Genomic DNA, 22010 nt, shown 5'->3' with positions numbered 1-22010 from the left:
AAAGGCTAAAACTGAGTGGAATGATTGGAAAAAAAGCAATGAAATACACTCCTTTACTTTTCTAACTATTAAGCAGAAAGGAACCAAAGCTGAACTATAAACATGTGCCAAGTTTAAAAATTCTGAAACAAAATGACTGGCACTAATGTGTGCAGGCGTCACTTATTTTGCAGTTATTTCCTGACAGTTAAAGCTACATGCTATGGTTTAATAGCCATTAATATGATGAAGGGGACAGACATATGGCAAAGCCAAGTGGTTGCTTTTCAAATTTTGCAGCTGTAGGTGATCTACAGCCACTCTGGGTGTTCCAGCTACTCTATGGAATTGTTTCTACTCCCTTCAGTGTAAGTATCTTGAGGCTTCCTTCAGCTGCCTCTGATCCTTTCTTGATCAGGTATTCTGTAGCAGACACCTACCACACTTACAATAAAAAATTACATATGAGTGTATCATATACGAATAATTACAGAAATATAGCACATATAAATAATTGTGTCTGGTTCTCACATATCTATTTAAATATCCAATTTGGTTTTGTCCTATACTGCCTTTCTTACTGATAAGAACAAAATTAAAGATATTTGAATCAAAAAATGCTAAATTGAAAAAGAGCATGTCAAGTTATCATCATTGCGAAGCGGTATCCATGCTTGTTGTTCTACCAGCCATAGCACGGTTTAAAGATTCTTACGTTTTTCTGGGCTTTTATCCTACAACCTTAATTCCTAAGAGTCATTCTAAAATAAATATACTACTTTTTCTCTGTTCTTTACCTCTTCTCAAACTTCTCACTGTGAAAACGAGTGGGAAACTTCAAAACAGTCACAAATTCTATTACAGATTTTTTTGTGAACTACTTCACTCTCGCAATATCACCTACCCCTCAGAAACAGACAACTTCCAACACACTCTGCTTCTACCAGAAAAGATTAAAAAAGCACTTATGCAGAAACAAAATACCTCCTGGACCATCTATTTATTACTGACTTATAAGCACTGCAAGTATGGGTCAACCACAGAAAAGAAATGTTCTCTTTATTTACAGTCCTTCCTTAGTTCCTCTATCCCAACTTGCTGTCTTCCCCAAAAGAACAGCAAAAGGCAAAAACAAGAGCCAGGAATGCTGTAGGAGGGTCACTGACAAACAAGTAGCTTTTCTCACAGAGAAATACTGAAGTATGGAGTTCCTGAACAATTTCTGATTAAAAAAAAGTAAATAGACTTTTAAACCTTGGAAATGGAAAAAGGTGAAATACTCTCAGCAGTTCCAAACTGGCTTCCCTGGCAAATGGATCTTGCTTAATTAATAGAGACATAGGCTCTTACAGGGCCTGAGTCAGAGAAGCAGTTTAAAATCACTGATGTAACCTATTGGTAGATGAATGTAATAGAAGTGTGATGTGACAGCTTCTCTTTTTTTTTTATTCTTAGGCTTCAACAGAGTACAAGTGGTGCCAGTCTAGCATATAAGGGTACACCAAATTGTAAAACAAATACTGTTATCCAGCTTATTCAGCATTAAAGTACATTTATAGTAAGAGTGCCTCTCTGCTTGAAGCACACACGTATAGCAAAGCTCAGTCGCAAAGTGTATGAAGTGAAAGCTAGAGATGTGACATGACTTGCATTTATGTTCTGTTCTTGTTACACCAGCTAATAACATTACTTGCTGCCAAGCTGTCTACTATAGTGCTTTAATTAAGACCTCCTTCAGAATGTAGAGGTCATGCAAAATGAATGAAAACAGCAGGCCAAATTCAGAAATGATGTACATTAGAGTAATTTACACTTCAATTAAACAGTGCAATTTGCATACTAAGAGGCTGCACTAAAGAGCTGGTGGCGGGGATAGTAACCTAGATTTTACCTTAGTATTGTTTACACTGTTCTGTTCTAACCCCATCCTGTCAGATATAAAGCACAGTGAATAATTCAAATGGCAATTTCCACTCTCATCTTACTTTACTAAGTCAACAAGCAATAGGCTTCAGAAACAATTAATTTCAGGTACCTCATAGAAGTAGGAAAATTTTTGGTTGCTTGGTTTTGGCAGTATCATACTAGAGGGGAAACCTGAATCCCTAATTAGTAACTGTAACTTAAAACAAAAGAACCAGAACTGTGAAGATATAAACTGTAGTAAATAAGGCTCCAGTGGTAATACAACAGACCTAGTTCTCATAATCTGGCATATGCATCATATCTACCTGTAGAAATTTACCTGTTAGAGAGAAGATCAGATTGGCATTACTATATTACAGTTTGCATAGATTTCAAATTCTTGATGATATAACAAATGATGTCATCCAAAAGTTTATATGAATGTATATTAGTTGGTGATATATACCCAGAAATTCTTTGCCAGCTGAGTATTATAACTCAAATTTATGATCACTTCTGTAAGACTTCATAAAGGTCAGAAAATAATTGCACAGTTACACCAGCTTTTAGGGATCTATTTATTATGTATGTTTTCATCTAGTTTCCATCCACTTTTTTCTGTAAACAGATTTGATTTATTCCATATGTGTTTCTCTTTCCTATCACATATCAGGATATGTGGTATCAACAGAAATTTACATTTCCTGTAGCAGCCAAGGCCTTCATGAGCAGCAGAAAGTGTATATTACATAACAGTTCAGACAAGCTATCCTCAAAAGGCTTAGGACTTTACAGCAGCAACAGACCAGTGGCACTCCTCTTTGAGGTCATCATTGACCCCTCTCCTTAAGCTTTGTTTCCAGACTTCAGGAGGTAGTATCCTGCAGGCTAGCCATATGCATTACGGAATGCAGCACTGAACACAAGTGACTGATTCACTGCCTTAGTTCACCACAAGGAATCTTTAAGACTGCATTCAGCACTGTTGTTCTTCCACTAAGTTAGTCAACATCTGATAATTTTAAATACAGAAGAAACAGCAATGATACTGTAAAGTAACTGTCAGTAAATTCAAAATGCCACACAACCATAGAACTCATTAATTTAATATTTTGAAAATAAGACTTAGGAGAGTTTGCAAAACCAGAAAAAAAACCTTCTTCAGTACAGAATAAAAAAAACCCTGCATATTTCAGATAGCCAATTCTAGAGCGCAAATGTAAGTCTTAATTTCACAGAAAAAGAAATAGTCATTCTCTCCATATGACAAATACATAAAAGCAATTATAGAAAAGAGATTAAAATGGTAAAAGACACTACCAATAAGATTTGTCATTTATCTGACTTTGGATCACTGCCATGGGATGTATACCTTCACGCAAGGTATGATCACTGAGAACAAGATTATTTAAAATCAAGTCTTTCATCTATTATTCTCAAAATATACTTTTTTACTTTCCATTTACTTTCAGTTGGCTCTTCTAGTATAACTATTTTGAAATATGCCTTTTGCAGATTTCAAGTGAGTGATGTGCATTTTAAAGTTAGACAAGTGGTTTGTCTTAGCCCTTAATCCTCAAAATGATATGGTATCCCTTTATTTCTTACCATAGGGATTTTTTGGTGTGTCTTTTCCTTTATCTCTGACACAGGTCTTGTACAAAGTGTTCTAAGAAGGGACAGATTCTCACTGAGAAAATATTACATCTATAGTGAAAAGTCATTCAGCATTTAAAGAACTATTCTCAGGAATAAAAGTAGAAAAAATTATATGGATGAGGCTAGAAACTCTCCTCCTCAACATGCTTTCTGAGGGAAAGTGATTTTTTAAAAGTACCTAGCAATAGCATATTTGAATTCTCAAATTCATATACTCCTGTTCCCCAATTATATATAACACGAACTGCTCAAGGCAAATATGGCCTAATTGCTGTAACTGAAAGAATTTATATTTGCTTTGCGTTAATAACATCATTTGAGAATGCAGAAATTCTCATTTACCGCTCAGCATGTCAATACCAAGCCTCCTTTCTCCTTCATCTACTTAAGCAGCTAAGAAATAGAAGATCATGGTGAAATACAATTTTGGCAGCATCTCTGCCCTCCCCAGATGCTGACCAGCACCCATGAAAAAACTTGTCACTCCTGTGAGTGATTGGGGAAAATCAGGAAGGGAATTACAATCTGGAATAAAATTTCACTCGATCATCTGCTTTCAAGAGAGTGAAACAATGATGGAGAAGTTGTAATCTATAGCATTTAATAGATAGTGATTATCCAGTTAGGACATGTCCTTCATAACTTCCTTTTAATTCTCTAAAATTATTAATACAAATTTTCTGTACTCCTTATACATTAAATACTTTTTACTTAGAAGAAAATTTATTTCACTGTTACTATTTTCCTGATTTTTTTTTTCTCTTGCTGAGGTTACATGGATTATTGTTGATGGAACCTGGGATTCTCAAAATCTGGCTAGCATATGACAGTTCTCTTAATTTGCACTACTGATGCTTTCACTATTTCTGCCTATGTAGGAAGATAATTTGCCTTTAAGGTAACTAATAAAAATTTTGGTACATTTATTTAAAAACCCAGTATATAATATGCAAATTTAATATTACAAGAGTACTAGGTCACTGAAGTATAAAGTATAAAATAAGTACCTTCCCAAAAATAAATTCAAAGGCAGAAGCTTTTGGTCCCTCGGACTGATAAAAAAATGTGTGAAGAGTATCATTTCACCATGATTTTTTTGCTAATACTCTAACATACAATATAAGTCGCCACTATGCCAAACCTCTGACAGAAAAACATACAGAAATATAAAAACTTTTTATTTATGAGGATTTTAAAGGATTTAGTGGCTTTGTCTAGGGTTGTTTGTTCGATTTTGGATTTTTTTTCTGATTCACCTTCTGTAATTATTATTGGAGATTTTAAGGAATGGAGCTGGGAGTTTTAAAGTTTTGCAAAATTCACAAAAAATAAAAAATGGCTAGCCAAAGCTTTGAAAGACTATTTCTTCAATGCATCCTCAGGTAGCATGGATATTTTTATTTTCTTCTGTTTAAGTGAAGTATTATCACATTTTTAAATCACACTCAACATTTCAACAAGAAAATACCGCGTAGGAAATATAATTTTTGTTAGTGTTGGGAATGGTGTATCACAACTCAAGTTTCAAACTCCTCCACCTGAAAATTTGAGCATATGTCAGCATTTAAAGAGTGACTATAGAAAGATGCAATGAATTGTAACAGTTCTATTTTTTTCTTCCTACACATTTTGTCTTTCTATGTGGCACTAAAAGTCCTAAAAATGCTTTGTGCTTCAATGTCCATCTAGGAGCATAAAAGTGATTGCAAAATAGTGCATTAGCTGTCACAACTGTTGTCTATTCTAGGAAAAAAAAAAAGGTACAGGTGAATAAATATATTCTTCAAGGCAACACCACCATGGCAAAGTCATAAAATCACGCGCCTACATCTCTGGGCTCTCCATTCTGCATCCTACTCCATACACAAACTAACTTACTAAAATATCCCATTAAATAAGGACTCAATGTCCAGCAATGCAGTGGGTTATTGACAAAGAATCACTGTCTTTGTCTCATAGCCAAAAGAATAAAAAAGAGTAACAGTACAATGAGGTTACCAAAACAATACTATTCAAAAGTAAAAGGTAACACTTCCATTTCCTTTGGAAGTTTTCCTTCCTTGTCATACAATTCTACCTATGGACTTCAGAAAAGCTGGGGCTGGTGTTACAGGTCCTTGGCCTTTGTGGCCACAGAAGAGTTGAAAGAGGTTGCATTTGATTGGAAGTCCTGATTTTGTTCCATTTGCTCATGCAATACTTCTTCCCATGACAAGCTATAATTACAAGTAGTAGTATTTTCAAATGAGGCTAAGGAAATTAACTTTGCAAGTCCAATGGAGGTTTTTCATAAGAACTAAAAACCTACATCAGGAACTACAGTTCTTACAGGAACTTTCTCATGTTTTTTATCATATTCAAAATAGGATGGAAGAAAGGGAAATCCAGAGAGTCCAGGGTAAAAACATGCAGTATTCTGTAAATTACTGATAATTAGACTAAAATCTCTTCTCTCTTTTTCTCTCCCAATTTCCCCAACAAAATTGTCCGTAGAACTGAAACAAGACACCACAATCCATTTTAAAATGACAGTTTTCATGGGAATTTTTTTCCAAATGTGGAATGTAATACCTCTTGTTCCTTCATTACAGCAGCTTTCTATCATACTGTGTTCTGGATTCATGTGTGTGTCATTTGCACTCCTCATAAACCTTGGTGATCTTTTCTTGTTTGGAAGTCAGAGGAAGTACAGTGAAAGCTGCTATCAATTAAGCCTTTTGTTCCAATAGATACCACTTGTATTTTATTTTTTTTAATTTTGACCAACAGATCATTCAGTCAAATGAATGCACTTGAAAGGGACTTATACACTGCTAGTATTTGAACAGGAGAACATTGTCAGCACTAATACTCAGGTGCTTTTTTTTGGAAGCCAAGAGGATAAAATTATTGCCATTAATATTGAATCTTTTAACTCACTCTTCTCATTACACTTAAGAAAATTTTTCAAAATTTAAAATGCAAATAGAATAGCTGGTGAAAGGGCTGGAGAACAGGCCTTATGAGGAGCGGCTGAGAGAGCTGGGGTTGTTTAGCCTGGAGAAGAGGAGGCTGAGGGGAGACCTCATTGCTCTCTACAACTACCTGAAAGGACGTTGTAGAGAGGAGGGTGCTGGCCTCTTCTCCCAAGTGACAGGGGACAGGACAAGAGGGAATGGCCTCAAGCTCCGCCAGGGGAGGTTTAGGCTAGACGTGAGGAAAAAATTCTTTACAGAAAGGGTCATTGGGCACTGGAACAGGCTGCCCAGGGAGGTGGTTGAGTCCCCTTCCCTGGAGGTGTTTAAGGCACGGGTGGATGAGGTGCTGAGGGATATGGTTTAGTGTTTGATGGGCACGGGTGGATGAGGTGCTGAGGGATATGGTTTAGTGTTTGATGGGAACGGTTGGACTCGATGATCCGGTGGGTCTCTTCCAACCTGGTTATTCTGTGATTCTGTGATTCTGTGAATAAAACGTTACATAGCTAAAGACCATATTTTTATTCAAATTAAAGTTGTTTTTATGACTGCCATTCTTTTCTCCGTTATTTGACTCTCACAGTTTTACAATGCAATTAAATCCTACATCTCCAAATGCTCAACATATACAACTCCCAGTGAATCATATGAGAGAAGAGACATTCAGCATCCAATGAGAACAGAAAAACAAGCCAGTATTAAAAAAAAAATACATCAAATGTCAAGACTCTTTTCTTTTAGCTGTAATTCTTGCAATCATGAAAAATAAAATGGAGTTAATTCTCTACAGATGCCCATAATTTACTTAACTTGTAGCCAAAATTCCTTTGAGAATTTTTAGAAAGAAAAGAGAAAGGTACTTCACCGGAAAACCATAGCCTAATTAGGAAAGCAGCAAACAACAATATGTTAATACATAGTCCTTTTAAGGTACAGCTAATGCTGCATTTACCAAGTTATGAGCTGCTACATATTTATAAGTTGAGAAAAATACAATTACGACAGTGCTAACTTGGGTGGACAGCCTACAATTTTTGACTATGTTAGACTGTAGTCGTGAAAGAAGAACTTGCAAATGAAATGACATTTAGGGTAAAATTCAGTAATTCAAGTGCAGCTTTAGTCCTTTCCCAGCTTAAGTGCGCAAAACTCATAACAACTTCAATTACCAGTTCTAGACAAAGCCTGTGTCATATTTACTTTCTCTCTTTTCTCTGCAAAAGCCACATTTCAAATAGTGACAGATGGAAATTATCAAGTCTTTTTCCTCTGAGAAAAATTTCCTTTTCTTACAATAAGTATTTCAATTCTGACTTAGTGTATTTTTTTCATCAAAAAGCCTAGAGTGTCACAAAGAAAGGCTTTCAAATGAAAAGCCATTGACTAACTAGCATCAGCACTGAAGAGCAACTGCATTTTAGAAGTCAGTCCTGCACTCTTTAGGGCAGATTCTTACGCAATGTAAATCCAAACCACTCTTATCACAATGATGCCACAATGTTTTAAACAGGCTGAAAATCTCATGCTGTATTTGTCAAAGCATAGGTTCATATTTTTAATGTACCTTTATCAAAGACTTAACTGAAGCAACCTTCAAAGCATATTTAAAAACTTCCAAAACAAATGTTTATATATGTAAAATAAAATACAGAGCAGTATATGACAGGAAAAATATGTGACCTTTGTGTTCTTCTCCTCCTTTCTCATAACTCATAAGTTATGCTGGTGTGATTCATGCACAGTAAGTCTGGACATCTGTACAAATTCTTTTAATGGCAGTACATTTTAAAGGGATGAAAATTCTTCCAGAAATTAGCTTACCTCTTCCAGAGCAAGGTAAATTAGAATCTCCTTGGCATTTCTTAGAACTTTCCTCAACTGACAATGGACAGGAACGTGGATGTTCACACTTCTTCCCAGTCCACCCTTCTTTACAGTCACATATTCCACAATTACACTGTCCATGACCTGTACAATAAATACAATTTAAGATTAGTTTCCATACTGATGGTAGCTACTAAACCCTAACTATTAGATTAACTTTATTGGATTTGTGGTTTTGTTAAATAATCAGATTGGAAAAAAATACAGTCAACCCACTATAGCTACCATTTTCTGACAACAGGTCTGGAGTATAATTCCATTTGAGCCATATTTTCTTTTTTTTTTTTTCTTTCCTTAAATGATCTTTTTCTACCTCTTTCACGCTCCTCATGAGAAAGGGTGGAATAGAGCTTGCAAATACACATTTCCTCACTATCTGGAGAAGTGGAGCTGTCATAAGGCAACATTTAATTTATCCTTGTGTTTTTCTTTTTCTGCCCCAGTTGCAGTGTATTCTACCCCAGTTGCAGTGGGACTTTGATGCATCAATACTATCTCTTATCTACTTGCAATCCATGTGAATCTCTAGAGATGAGCAATGCCACACCAATTCCAAGTCTCAAACCTGTGTCTTCTACTAAGTAGTGATATGCAAATAATAAAACACTGGACATAATCAATCCTCATTTCCAGAGGACAGGTGGATTTGATTTTGGTATCTCATTGACTCTTCCTGACTGTGTCTGAACATAACATAAACACAAGTTTCACTGCACAAGCTGAAGTGAGGAAAAAGCAACTGAACTCAATGGAAGCTATTCTGGGACATTTCTTTTAAAAAATGTGATGGTCAAAAAGTTAGGGATGGAGCTGTTACGAGAACTTAATCTGGAAAGCCAACTAACCTATTTCCTCTCTAGGAAAGCTAACATTCAGACCAGGGAATAGCAGCAAATTGCAGAGATGCCTTTATCATGAGACTAGTGTTCTTTGCATAAAGCAGGGGTAACTTGGCAACATAAAATATTTCTTGCACTGTGTGAAGAAAGCTTGAGCATCAGCAAAATCATTTCTTGACACAAAATTAAATACTTATTTGCATGATGTCTGACAGAAGGTTAGATTTTCTCTCACATAGTCATCATTAATTGGACACAGGATCCCAAAGCATTGCTCTGGTGTCCACTCTTCTATCCAGTTTCTTCTTGCAAATCATAGCAACATAGATTTTATCTCTCTTTCTAACCATACTTGCATTTTAAGACTGGCTTTTATTTCTAAAGCATATGCATTCATCAGTTCACAAGGAGAAAATGGAAGGAAGCAAGTTTTCCACAACAGAGTAGTTCCCAAAATACACTTCTTATTAATTTCAGAAGAATTAATTTTATTTATGTTAGCTGTTTTCCATGAAAAGTGTTAAAGGCTTCCTCTTGTTTAGATGGTAGATTTAGATTAGACATTACAAAGAAATTATCTACTGTGAGAGTGGTGAGAGACTGGAACATGTTGCCCAGAGAAGCTGTTGATGCCCAGTCATTGGAAGTTTTCAACGTCAGGCTGGATGGGACTTTGAGCAACCTGGTCTAGTAGAAGATGTACAAGCCCATGGCAGGGGAGATGGAACTAGATGATCTTTAAGGTCCCTTCCAACACAAACCATTCAATGATTCTATGATTCTACCCACCTTTCACATGTACCTGTTGACAGGCTGTGAATGGGGCATATGTTCCCTGATCCGGGCAGATACTTTTAAGACGATGATAGTCTTTCATACAATATTTTGTTTGCTAGAGACACAGCAAAGGAGCTAATGAGATATGTGAATGTAGGAATTTTCTTACAAAAGATTTTTTTCCTTCTAAGACAATAAATTTATTCTCTCTTTAAAGGAAGATAATCACTTGAACATTGTGAACCCCTCTGAAAGAAAATCATTCAGTAACACACTGAACAGCACTTCAGATGTTAAAAGAAGGCATTGAAGTTGCCAATATGATGTATTGCAGATTGATATTCATCGTATATGAAGCTTCTGGAGGGAGCTGCTGTTGTGTGATGTTAAATCCTCACAGCAGGGCTGCCAATTCCTATAATTTGTAGTTTATGAAATAAACATAGCATTTAATTCAGTTATAGTAAAACTCTTCACATGTAAACGTGATTCCTTATCATTTCAATCTGCTACTCAGGACAACGTGATTTCCTGTCTCTTCCTATTTAGCAGGAAAAGCAAAGCAGGAAAAGTTTTGTATCATAACTCCATTTGATGTGGGTTTTAAGAGAAATGGATTATTTTCCCTAATCTGAATAATCTCTCTTGGATTCATCCTAAATGAATTTATAAATAATTATGAGAAAAATGACAGTACTTGCAGACACACCTAATATGTGCACACTTTGTGCACTAACTAAATTTATTTCACATGAACAAATAAAAAAGCTCTCCAATTACAATTCTACTAATAAATATTTAAGTGTGATTTGGTCTGCCTACCACAATAAACCAAAATTAATACTTATGCATCTTGTCCATTTGCAAAACGGGACTAAACTGCAGGTGTGTAAGTCATTGGTCACATTTCTGCATGTGAAAATGGATAATTTTGCACAATACATTTGAGGAATGCATACTAGGATGGCTTGCTAAAGCTAAATCAGGCTTTTGTAGAACATAATGGAAAGGGAAGTGATAAGAATAAGTAGTAGTACTAAATTTTTTGCTGATTAGATAGAAAAACTAAGCTATACTTCAATCGGAGTTTTACTTACATAAAACAAGCCAAATGAGTACCTTCTTTTCTATCTCTTAAGGCTTGCTCATTTACAGCTATGTCTGTGTAATAAAGAACACTGTTCCATGTCAGATGGCAATATCTTCCTCCATTCCTTTGCGTATGCTTATACTTTCTTACGCTCTGGGTAGCAGCAGCAGCAATAGCAATAATATCCAGGAAAGAGGGAGTTCAAACTCCGTTCCGGTAATGCAGCATTAGCTACAGATGCATCAGATTTTCTTTAATCTAATTAGGTTTAAAACTCTTGTGTTCACCCTTAACTACAGAATATATTTATCATGTTTTTTAGCTTTGTATTCCTTAGCTGATGCTGATATTTTGATCAGTCTGAGTGCAAAAACACACTCAGCAGCACAATAATACATTAAAAAATTGACAACATCCCAACTCAACTCAGTCCTCCTGCTGCTCTCATGACTGCAGTTCTATATCCTTCCAGTTTATTTTTTAAACAAACCTGTACAACATTTGAGGGCAGATGAAACAGTAGGAAGCAACGAATTCATTGAGGGTTTTTAGAAACACTTTCTCTTTTTCCCTGGGTTTTATTAGCTAGTGATTCACCAATGCTTATTTAAAAAAAAACCAAACGAAGACACCAAAAACCAACAGTTGAGAAACCTTTCCCCTTTATAACAGGCAAAGAAGAGTCTATGAATTTTATGTATTGTGTTTCTTTCTGCCTTTTCTCCCTGTTACAGACAACTCCTATGGTCTTTCTATGAAGGATTTCTCATTCTAGCAATAGGGAGAGAATACACCACATTGTTTTCCTTGATTTGACTGCATTCTGCCTATTATTAACTAAGCCAAACGAGATTTTTACAGGATGCATTAGAACTGAGAGCCACTAATCTGTCAAGTCCCTTTGAAACCACCCTCACTAGTTTTTGCAAATTTCCTGTGTGTACAAATTGCATGCTTTGTATTGATCAAAGTCCTTCTCTTCTCTACAAAACTGCATGCAAGGTTTTGCTCAGAATCTCAGTTAGTGTTACTTGACACATGGAACATCAATCCAAACACTCTGCAGGCCTTGGATGGGCTTCAGCTAATTTTAATATAATGCTTTGAAGTACAAGTACAAAAAAAGAATGTTAAAGTGTCTAAGGTGACAAACACAGTCAGTGATGTCTAGCTGGACCACGCTTTCATATATTCCTTGAATTGATGCTCTGTTTGTTGTTCAGGTAAGTTGCTGTTGCCATGGTGTTGTTTTCCATTAGCTCATTAAATCACTTTTCTTTAATTTCTTCCTTTTGCTTGGCCTCAACTTGTCATATAATATGAAATAGCAAATTATTTCACAATGGAAGGATATATGAATATTTTAAAGTTTCCTCCATTCCTGAATTTATGTTAGGCTACACTGAGCACAACAGCATGGCACCTAAAAGTACCTCATGTTTACAGAATTTTGGTTAAAGGCATAGAAGAAAAGGTGTGTTTTATGAAATCTTTAGATTTGTAAACAAATATTATTTAAGAATTGTCTTTTAATTTAAACATCTAGTAAAAAACAACCAACCCAGCTAAAGTCTGGTATATTTTAATCTAGGAAAGTGAGAGTCGGAGAACAAAGGAAGAGCAAGATAAGGCCAAATGGATGCTTTTGTTACAGAGCTATGCTTAAGTTCCTTTTATACATATTCCTTACCTGAACAGAAGTCATCGGAATATCTATCGTACACTGCTTTGCAGTTTCTTTCATCACACTCACAAGTATCTCCATGAATATCTCCCCAGTCACCAGTTGGGTCCACATCATGGCATGTGCATTCCCCACACACACATGTTCCTAAGGAAATCGGGGGCAAAGCAGAGACAGATTAACTGAGCAATTTAAAGTAATAGTAGCTAGATTACAGGAATTTACACTTGTGAATTCTTTATGAATTCTTTGCTCTCTCAGGAGTAAGGTCAAAGCTGCAAGTCTTAATCAAGAGCATGTGCTCATCTTCTAAGATTTAAAACCTTCAATGATTATTTAGTAGTAATATTTTATATAAACAAGTTAGCTACCTGTTCAAGTTTCTTTCTTCTGTTGAGCCTTGTTAGGAATATGTAGTGCACAGAACAGTCATAAATCTTTCACATCACCAGTAATTTGCCTTGACACTAATGACAATAAAAATCAATGGTTTTTAAATTATTTTGGCTTGGGCACAGTGGATAACTAATGATTGTTAAAGCATAAACATTTAAACTAGAAGGAAAGCCAAATTCTAATCCAAATGAAAATGCCTAGGGGCTGATTTTTTTACCAAAGAAGAACATCAGTACAGATCTACATGAAAATAATACTTTTTCCCAAGTCAATATTGAATGTCACATCTTTTGTTTACAATAAGAAGGGAAATGTGAAATACAACAGAGATATTAAATGAGTACAACCTTACCGATATATAGACAGCATGCATCCTACCTAATTAGGAAAAGTCAGAACAGAAAAAAAGACAGTTTTCTTATTCAGAAATTCAGATATGCTTCAGGGCCAAACACTACTTTATCCAACATGCCAATGGGCACAAATAATTAACCTAACCTTACAGATGTATGGAGTTCATTTCTTGCAGAGCAGTTTCACTTTCTGCTATTCCATCAAAGCCTTTATCTTCTTATTCAGATTACTTTGAATATTATAATGTATTTGAGGACAACGGCAGAGAGTAACTAAAGAGTACATACAGATACGTGCACACTGTCTAAAAAGGGAAGGTCTACACAATCGTGCATGCATGACAATCACATAAAGCAGGAAGAGCTGCTGCCCTGTTTAGTGCTAAAGCCATCAAGACAGACCTCAAGAAATTTACAGCTAATTATTGATACTTTCAGAATTCAGTGATGTTATTGAAGGTGACAGAAGAAGAACAACAACCAAACAAGCAAACAAAAAAAAAAATCAGAAAATGAGGAAATATATCTGGAAAGTGATAAATCCTCCTAGAAAAAAACTTCAAAGTGATTTGCATCAGCTATCCTGCATATCAGTATGCAAAACACATTTCATCTCACTAAAGTTTAAAAAAATATGAAGATTTACATCTGGTCTCAGCTGGTTGACTAGACGGTGGAAAGATTTATCCATCTTAGCACTGCAGGAGGCTGGACAGCAAGGTTACCCTCTAGACTTAATTTTTAGAAGGCTCAAGACCAACAAGACGAATTGCACCTGTGTCACAAAGATGTACAAACACAGAAAACTGGATAAATAGGACTAAAGACAGTAGAAATACTGTGTTGGGAAGCAACTTTATATAGTCAAAAGCCTACAAAATATCTATGTCGATAAAATCACAGATACATGAAAGATAAAAAAATAGATGCATCCCTGTAATGTATCTTTGCATACGAGTTTGTAACTATTCAGAATATCAGCAATACTATTCATCCTCATTTCCCCCAATTAATATGTAAATATAAAAATATACTTATACCTTAAAATTCCAAATTTGAACATGATATTGCTTTGACAAGGAATTCTTTGACAAAAGTTTACTTTCTTAGTGTAAACAAAGCATCTGATCTGAAGCCACTTTAATATTTATTATTTCCAGAATTACACAAACTTTTTTACTGCCCCAAGACTAAATGAGCCTACAGGACCTCTGTATTTGAGCTGATCTTTCAATTTCCCGGTAATTAAGAGAAGTGAGTTTTCTAAATGTTCGTAGGATCATTCGATGTTCAGACTATAGCAAATATTGTCAGTAGAGAGATTATTTTAAGTTATCTATGTGACTTGCATTTATATTCTACTGTAATTATTCTGGACTACTGCTAAAACACTAGCATTTTTCCTAATCTTTGGTCAATGAAGCCAAACATAGTTAAAAGCAACCTTATTTCATGCTACTTTTTTATTCCCCAAAATAGCAAAAGACATAAATATAAAATAAAATGCAAATTCTAGAACTTTGTGCAAATAAACCACCATAAACTTAGAAATACAGTGTGAAGACTTTCTTTCTAGCTCCATATGCATTCTACTTCATTGCTACTGAAAAATTAGTTGTTTTTCATGTTGCAATGGAAATGAAAAGCTTTGTGTTTTTATTTTCCCTATTCAGTTGTGGATCCTTGGTCTTCTTTAAGAGTGAATTGACATACAGTCTTGTTGGCCTAACAGCACTGATCCCTTCAAAGTCAAAAAACCATTAATATTTTATTTTGCAGGACAGGTCTCTCAACCGAGCAGATGCACTAACAAATTATCCTGCTCAGTCTTACTACAAAATTGAAGGATGATAACAACTTGGATCAGCTTAATCTAAAAATGGGTGTAGATATGTGTAAATTTATACTTAAACATGGGTATTTACCTACTTACCTTGAAATGTACATCCAGATTTGAAATAAGTAAGAACAATCTAGAAACTATCAAACGCTACCTGTGTCCTAGTGTAGAAAATGCATATTGTAAAATAAAAGTAAGCTATATAAAAATGTGTAGAAGAAATGTGCAAATGACACACCTCTGTTGCTGCAGATTTTGCCATCTGGAGATGTGCATCTCTTCTTGATCTCCCAGGGGGTGATGTCACACTGGAATTCGCATTTATCTCCATGCCAACCAGCCTCACAGTAACAGTTTCCACAGTAACACTTTCCATGGCCTTAACCCAAAACAAGTTTTAAACAGTGAGAAAGAGGAAAGTTCTTAAAAGGCATTAACAGTTTAACTGTTTTGATCTTTTCTTCTCAAAATTTGTAGTGCTACACTCAGAATAGAACCAATTTATACATTGTATATGCCTACAGAAAATGAAATAGGTATATCTGAATTATACTTTTCCCCAAGCCTATTTTAGAACATTTTTATTTTATCACAGATATAATATAATCAATAAACACTACGAAAATACCAGCAGTATTTTTATATTTGTAAGCCTGATTTTTGAAACTTTATAGGTAAATTTGGAAGATGATAGATGTAATAGTTACAATTTACCTACAGTTTTAAACAATTGTATATTGACTCCTCAGATAATTCCAGAATAGGGATAGACCCTGATTTACTATGAACTCTCTACATTGCATATGGCTTCTCTTCTTACTTGTGGCGAAGATTTTTGAACATGGATAAACTACTTTGTTAAAGATAAGAATTAGTACAATGAGGCTTTTAGATGTCTGTTTAACAAATCACACATCTGAAAAGACAGTTGGGTCATCTGATGCTTGATGAAATCAGCTCCTGAACATTATGATCCCTAAAGGTACTTCTGCCACGAGCTTTAATACACAAAGCCTTTAAATTAAGTAGCTGCGATTTTTTCTAATCTTAGAGCCATAAATTAATTCCTTAACAGAATGATCAAGCCAGGATCTTTTCCTTTTTTTCACTCTGGGTATTGTTAAGTTTAGTAGGCTTGATTTTCTGTATGAGAGTCTAGTCAACTTAAATCCTTAACTATCAAGATTGCAAATTTAGACCTGTGGAATATAATTTTCTTTCCTGTTTTTACAATTACACATGGAATTTTCATTACAGTTGCTTAGTTACATGTCAAATAAGATAAATATACCATTCTACTTAGATAAAACAAAGACAGTCTAAAACATTGTTTATTACTAAAACATTATTCTTAACAATCCACAAGAAATAAAAGAAAAAAAAAGATGGAGTAAATTAATATGTTCTATTGGCAATTTTTGCAGATTAAAACATCACTAATTCATTCTTCCCTCACACTTGTATAGTCCCTAAACAATTTTGAAGTAAATGATACTATTTTTCACCACCTTTCACCTTTGACTGAAGACAAAATCACTCAATGCAAAAACGCATTAGATAAAAAAGATCAAGATGAGAACTGAATTTGCTAGAAACCAGATTTTATTTTAAAATAGCTGCAGCTTGATTTCAAAGTTTATGTAACCTCAAATAAAAAGTGATGCAGTCAGCTGATTGAGAAAAATCCAACTGAGGCTTGAAAAGCTTGATACATCTTCTAACCATGAACTGCCGAAGAAGCGACTTGCTTAAAAACTACAGCCTCCTTGTGCAAAGATTAAAATGCATGTGATACATATCTCAGCACAGCATTGTATGCTTTTACAGGATAAAATCTCAGCTCACAGCTGCAGGCTTAAAAACATGTTTGTAAATAGAAGCTTTTGGCTTATTCATTAGTTAGATTCTCCTCGGTTGGCTTTCTTGGAAGACAATTAAAACCTTCAAGACCTGTCTATACCTTCAAGGTAATGAAAACTGTGGTGCAACTAAGTAGGTACTATACAAACTGTGTAAATGCAACAGGCACTGATTAGGATCACCCTGTCTATGGAGAGTATCCAGGGGCCATTGTAAGCTAAACAGAACTGGGTTGGAAGACCATTTCTTTATCACTTCATAAATAAATGTAAATTATTTCTGTGGTGGAAATCCTGTAGAAGTAAACACAGATGCAGATGACACCAAGCTGAGCAGTGTAGTTGCCACATAGGAAGGATGGGATGTTATCCAGAGGGACCTGGATGGGCTGGAGAAGTGGGCCTGTGAGACCCTCATGAAGTTCAACAGGTCCAAGTGCAAGGTCCTACACCTGGGTCGGGGCAATCGCTAATTTCAACAGAGGATGGGGGATAATGTGATTGAGAGCTGCCCTGCAGAGAACGACTTGGGAGTGCTGGTCAATGAGAAGCTAAACGTGAGCTGGTAATGTGTGCTCGCAGCCCAGAAGGTCAACTGTATCCTGGGCTGCATCAAAACAAGTGTGGCCAGCAAGTCAAGGGAGGTGATTCTGCCCCTCTATTCCTCTCTTGTGAGGCCTCATCTGGAGTATTGTGTCTGGTTCTAGAATTCTCAATGTAGGAAGGACATGGAGCTGTTGGAATGGATCCAGAGGAGGGCTACAAGATGATCTGAGGGCTGGAGCACCTCCCATATGAGGACAGGCTGAGAGAGTTGGGCTTGTTCAGCCTGGAGAAGAGAAGGCTCCAAGGAGATCTTATAGCAACTTTCTAGTACCTGAAGGGGGCTACAGAAAAGCTGGAGAGGGGCTGCTTAAAAAGGCTTGTGGTGATAGGACGAGGGGGAATGGATATAAAAGGGAGAGGGGCAGATTCAGACTGGACATTAGGAAGAATTTCTTCACCATGAGAGTGGTGAGGCACTGGCACAGGCTGCCCAGGGAAGCTGTGGATGCCCAGTCCCCAGAGGTGTTCAAGGCCAGGTTGGATGGGGCCTTGGGCAGATTGATCTAGTGGGAAGTGTCCCTGTCCAAGCAGGGGGCCTGGACCTAGATGATCTTTAATGTCCCTTCCAGACAAAACAATTCTATGATTCTATGAAACACAGGACAGAGGCTACCCAGAGAGACACTGGGGTGGGATAGAGAAGCCGTAACCAGACAAGAATGTGGAATCTGCTTTTCTGTGATGAAATTGTATACCTTTGACATTCAGCTCATATGCTTTCCATTTTCTCTGCACTGGACCTAGTTCAACATATTTATTTATTTTAGATGTGTGTTAGAAATCAAAGCAAAATCTAATCCTCATAAACTACATGCATAAGCATTTCAGCTTACAACAATCTAACAAAGTCAAGACCACCATTAATTTATAGTTAGTTGCCTTAGAAAGCTCCAAAACTTGCATAAGGTATCAGAGCTTTTTGTATTGGTGAATCCCACACCCCAGAGATTTGAACCTACCAACAGGTTTGTCCTTTGTATAAGTATACTCTGATTTCTGCATACGCATACAACCAGATTTTAACAGAAGTTTATGTGATCTGTGTTGGAACATAGCACTATTGGATGAATATAAAATAAAAGAGAAATAAAAGCTATGAAAAATCCAGCAATATAAACCAACAGCAAAACACGTCAGGGAAAAATCTGACAAAAACAGCAGGAGAATTTACTGGAACTAAATAAATGGTAAATTTTTATCGTATTTGTTACAATACATATTGAATATAAGCAAATAAATATAAATGAGAGCAGTGGCATATAAAAATTATTGCCCTCCACTCATTTTATTTTAAGCAATTACTGGGAATATTGCATTCTACTGCTGGATTTGGACTTCAGAAGATCATTTTATCTTCATTTAAAATGCCTACCTAATCCATGCAAAAAAAATGTTCTTATTGCCTTCAAACACTTAGATAAATAGAATGTATTTTGTTCTCTCTTTAATGATAAAGACAGATAAAGCTATTTAATGCAAGTATTCTCTCTCTCTTTATACTCACACACATGCAGACTATAAACTATTATCAGAGCATGAATAGTCCAAGAGCAGTTCTGAATCCTTCTGTGCACATACAGACACAGTACATGTGTGCATGGCTTGAAAAATACTCCTAGCTCATCTCCCTAGTAATACAGGCAACTTCAATTGTATTACCATATATTGTGTATATTACACAGTATTAAATTTTCAAGTTCCTACCTTATAGTGAAACGAAAGCACAGTTTAAACTTTGGTTGCTTTTCTAGATATCAGCAGAGTTCACATCATCTTATTCTCTTGATTTTCTATCACAGCTGCAATTTGTCTTGATTCATTCCTTTCCCTTTTTAAGTCCTGAATTACTTTTGAGCTCTCATCCTATGATTATTCTCATTCTTTTTAATTTTAATTAATTATTAATTCTTTATAAACTATTTTTTTTTTCTTTTGCTTTTGTTATGTCCTCCACCTTGCTCTCTTCTGTGTCACAGAGCATTCACATTTCTTATATCCTACCAAAGACAGACACACTAAGCAATGAAATACCTCAGTGAATTACCTTGTATAATGCTCTTGGCAGCTCTTCCCAAAAGGGGAGGATGTCACAGGATTTCTTGATTCTTTAACCCCCTGCTTAGCTCATTTTTGCCTCTGAAATTCCCATTTACGATTTACAAGCTCAATTCTTGTAAACAGTTACATTCAAGTTATACATTCAGTAAAGATATTTTGTAGATCCATGCAATTAAATGATTTTACAACAGCCTGTATTAATTTTTGTCATTCTTCTTGTACTTACTAAAATACATACCTGTACAAATCTCTTCTGTCTCATCATCTATGCATTCTCTGTCATCACATTCACAAAATTTACCATAGACCAGTCCATTTCCTTCTGAGTTAGCACATTTACACCTGCCACAATGACATGTGCCTGTAAACATTTAAGACATTACTTAATTACTGCAGTTTATGGAAAGAGTTTCATTAGTCCATCAGAGGTGGTACATAGTTTATTTCTAAAAGGCTGAAATCTATGGATCGTCCAGCCAATTTAAAGACAGACATATGAACAATCCTTGTCAGCAAATAGCCTAATCTTAGCTGTAAATTAATATAACGTTTAAGTGGTTCATTCTTAATAAGGATCACCATATTTTCCTTAGTAAAATTCACTCCTAGAGTTGTGTGTTTGACTTATACAACTGACTTTGTCCAGTTCCATAGCCATATTACATAAAAGTAAAAGGACATGGCTACCAAGGACCTGAAAATATGTCTGCCTAAGTTCACAGAACTCCTTTGCACTCTAGTCCCTAGTCCCTTTTCTACAGCTGTCACCTGAGGATTAAGATTTTAGAAGTAAAGCCACACAGAAAAAGCCAGAAATCAAAGGAAGGAAACATTGGTGAGAAACATCTGCATGAAGATCTTATGATTAGATGTTAGGAAAATAGGACTCAACATAGAAAACAGTTACCACACCAATAAATCCATTGTACAACAGATGTTATTTGTGGATAAATAAATTTATAACACTATTAAACAAAACAGAAGTAGTATTATAGTATATCAACAATTTTACTGCAAAGAACATGTGAAAAGCACTAAATAACTAATTCCGTGATGTCTATAAAACTCTTGATAGTGTTCTTTATACACATTTTAACATAGTTTCCACCATCCCCTTGCTATGTGCACATCAATAGCTTTTTTTTTTTTTCCAGCAGTATTGATGCCCACCCTCCAAGCTAATTCATTCATTTGAAAAATTGAACTAACCTCAATAATAATACCTTGTTATTTCAGGGCTTTGACCCAATCTGTCTTGAAGTTTTTAGTGCTCATTTTTCTTCAGTTTGTGGGTAATAACTCAGAAAAGAGTAAAACTTGCAAGAAAGTAAAGAGCTATTATAAAGACACCCATTGATTTGTCACAAGAGCTATTATAAAGACATTTGCTGATTTGTCACAAGTAGGACAAGTTTTATACATGTCTGACCAGTGAGTAGTTTGACAACACGGGTCTGCCTGAGATTCTCCCTCAATGTAAGTACTCTTAGGACTCCCAAATGTTTTGGAAGTGTAAAGCTGTTTTCTTCTCACAACACAAGCCACCACAGAAAACTTTCTGACTTAAGGAAAAGCCAGAATATTCAAGCTTATTAACTAGTGCCCAGTGGTCAATAGGCTTCCACAAGCTGTTTCAGCAGTCTTTGTTGTCACTACATCAACAAGAAAAAAGTCACAAAAGAAGTCCTCCAAAACAGAAGTTTTATGCTGATATGACACAACTAGCTTGCAGAAACCATTTTACATTTTGCTATTACAAGTACAGCATAAGTTTTACTAAATATCATAGTAATCCAAACAAAAAACCAGACTTTAAAGGTTTTTGCAAGAGCTAATATAATAAAATAATAATACAACTGGTAACATAAGTAAGCTACAGAAAAAGTGCAATTTGCTACAATTACTTGTAAAATAAATAGTAATAAGAATTTTGAGAAAAGTGTCTTGCTGACAGACAACTCTCATACTGGAAAAAAAGATAAAATGATGAATTGATTCATAAATTGCACAACTAAAGAGATCAGACAGACTGTGTCCTAAATATGGCCATTTCTTCCCATTGACAGAAACTGAAGTTCTTCACACAGAGAAAGAATCTCATTTAGGTAGGATGCTCTTGTTGCT

The 22010-nt window shown here is 35.6% G+C and overlaps 1 protein-coding gene across 1 annotated transcript in view; it reads right to left on the bottom strand.

Annotated features, from left to right (window-relative positions):
• Positions 1–22010, bottom strand: part of ITGBL1 (integrin subunit beta like 1) — a 131854-nt gene that overhangs the window by 51273 nt on the left and 58571 nt on the right. The window contains exons 4-7 of the mRNA XM_069879218.1: positions 20125–20247; positions 15602–15742; positions 12781–12921; positions 8322–8468 (exon numbers count right to left, since the gene is read on the bottom strand). Coding sequence (XP_069735319.1) covers positions 8322–8468; positions 12781–12921; positions 15602–15742; positions 20125–20247 — 552 coding nt within the window. The remainder of the gene's footprint in view (positions 1–8321; positions 8469–12780; positions 12922–15601; positions 15743–20124; positions 20248–22010) is intronic.

This window comes from Phaenicophaeus curvirostris, chromosome 1, assembly GCF_032191515.1.
Source record: "Phaenicophaeus curvirostris isolate KB17595 chromosome 1, BPBGC_Pcur_1.0, whole genome shotgun sequence".
NCBI classification, from domain to species: Eukaryota; Metazoa; Chordata; class Aves; order Cuculiformes; family Cuculidae; genus Phaenicophaeus; species Phaenicophaeus curvirostris.
This window is presented reverse-complemented; position numbering and strand designations above follow the sequence as displayed.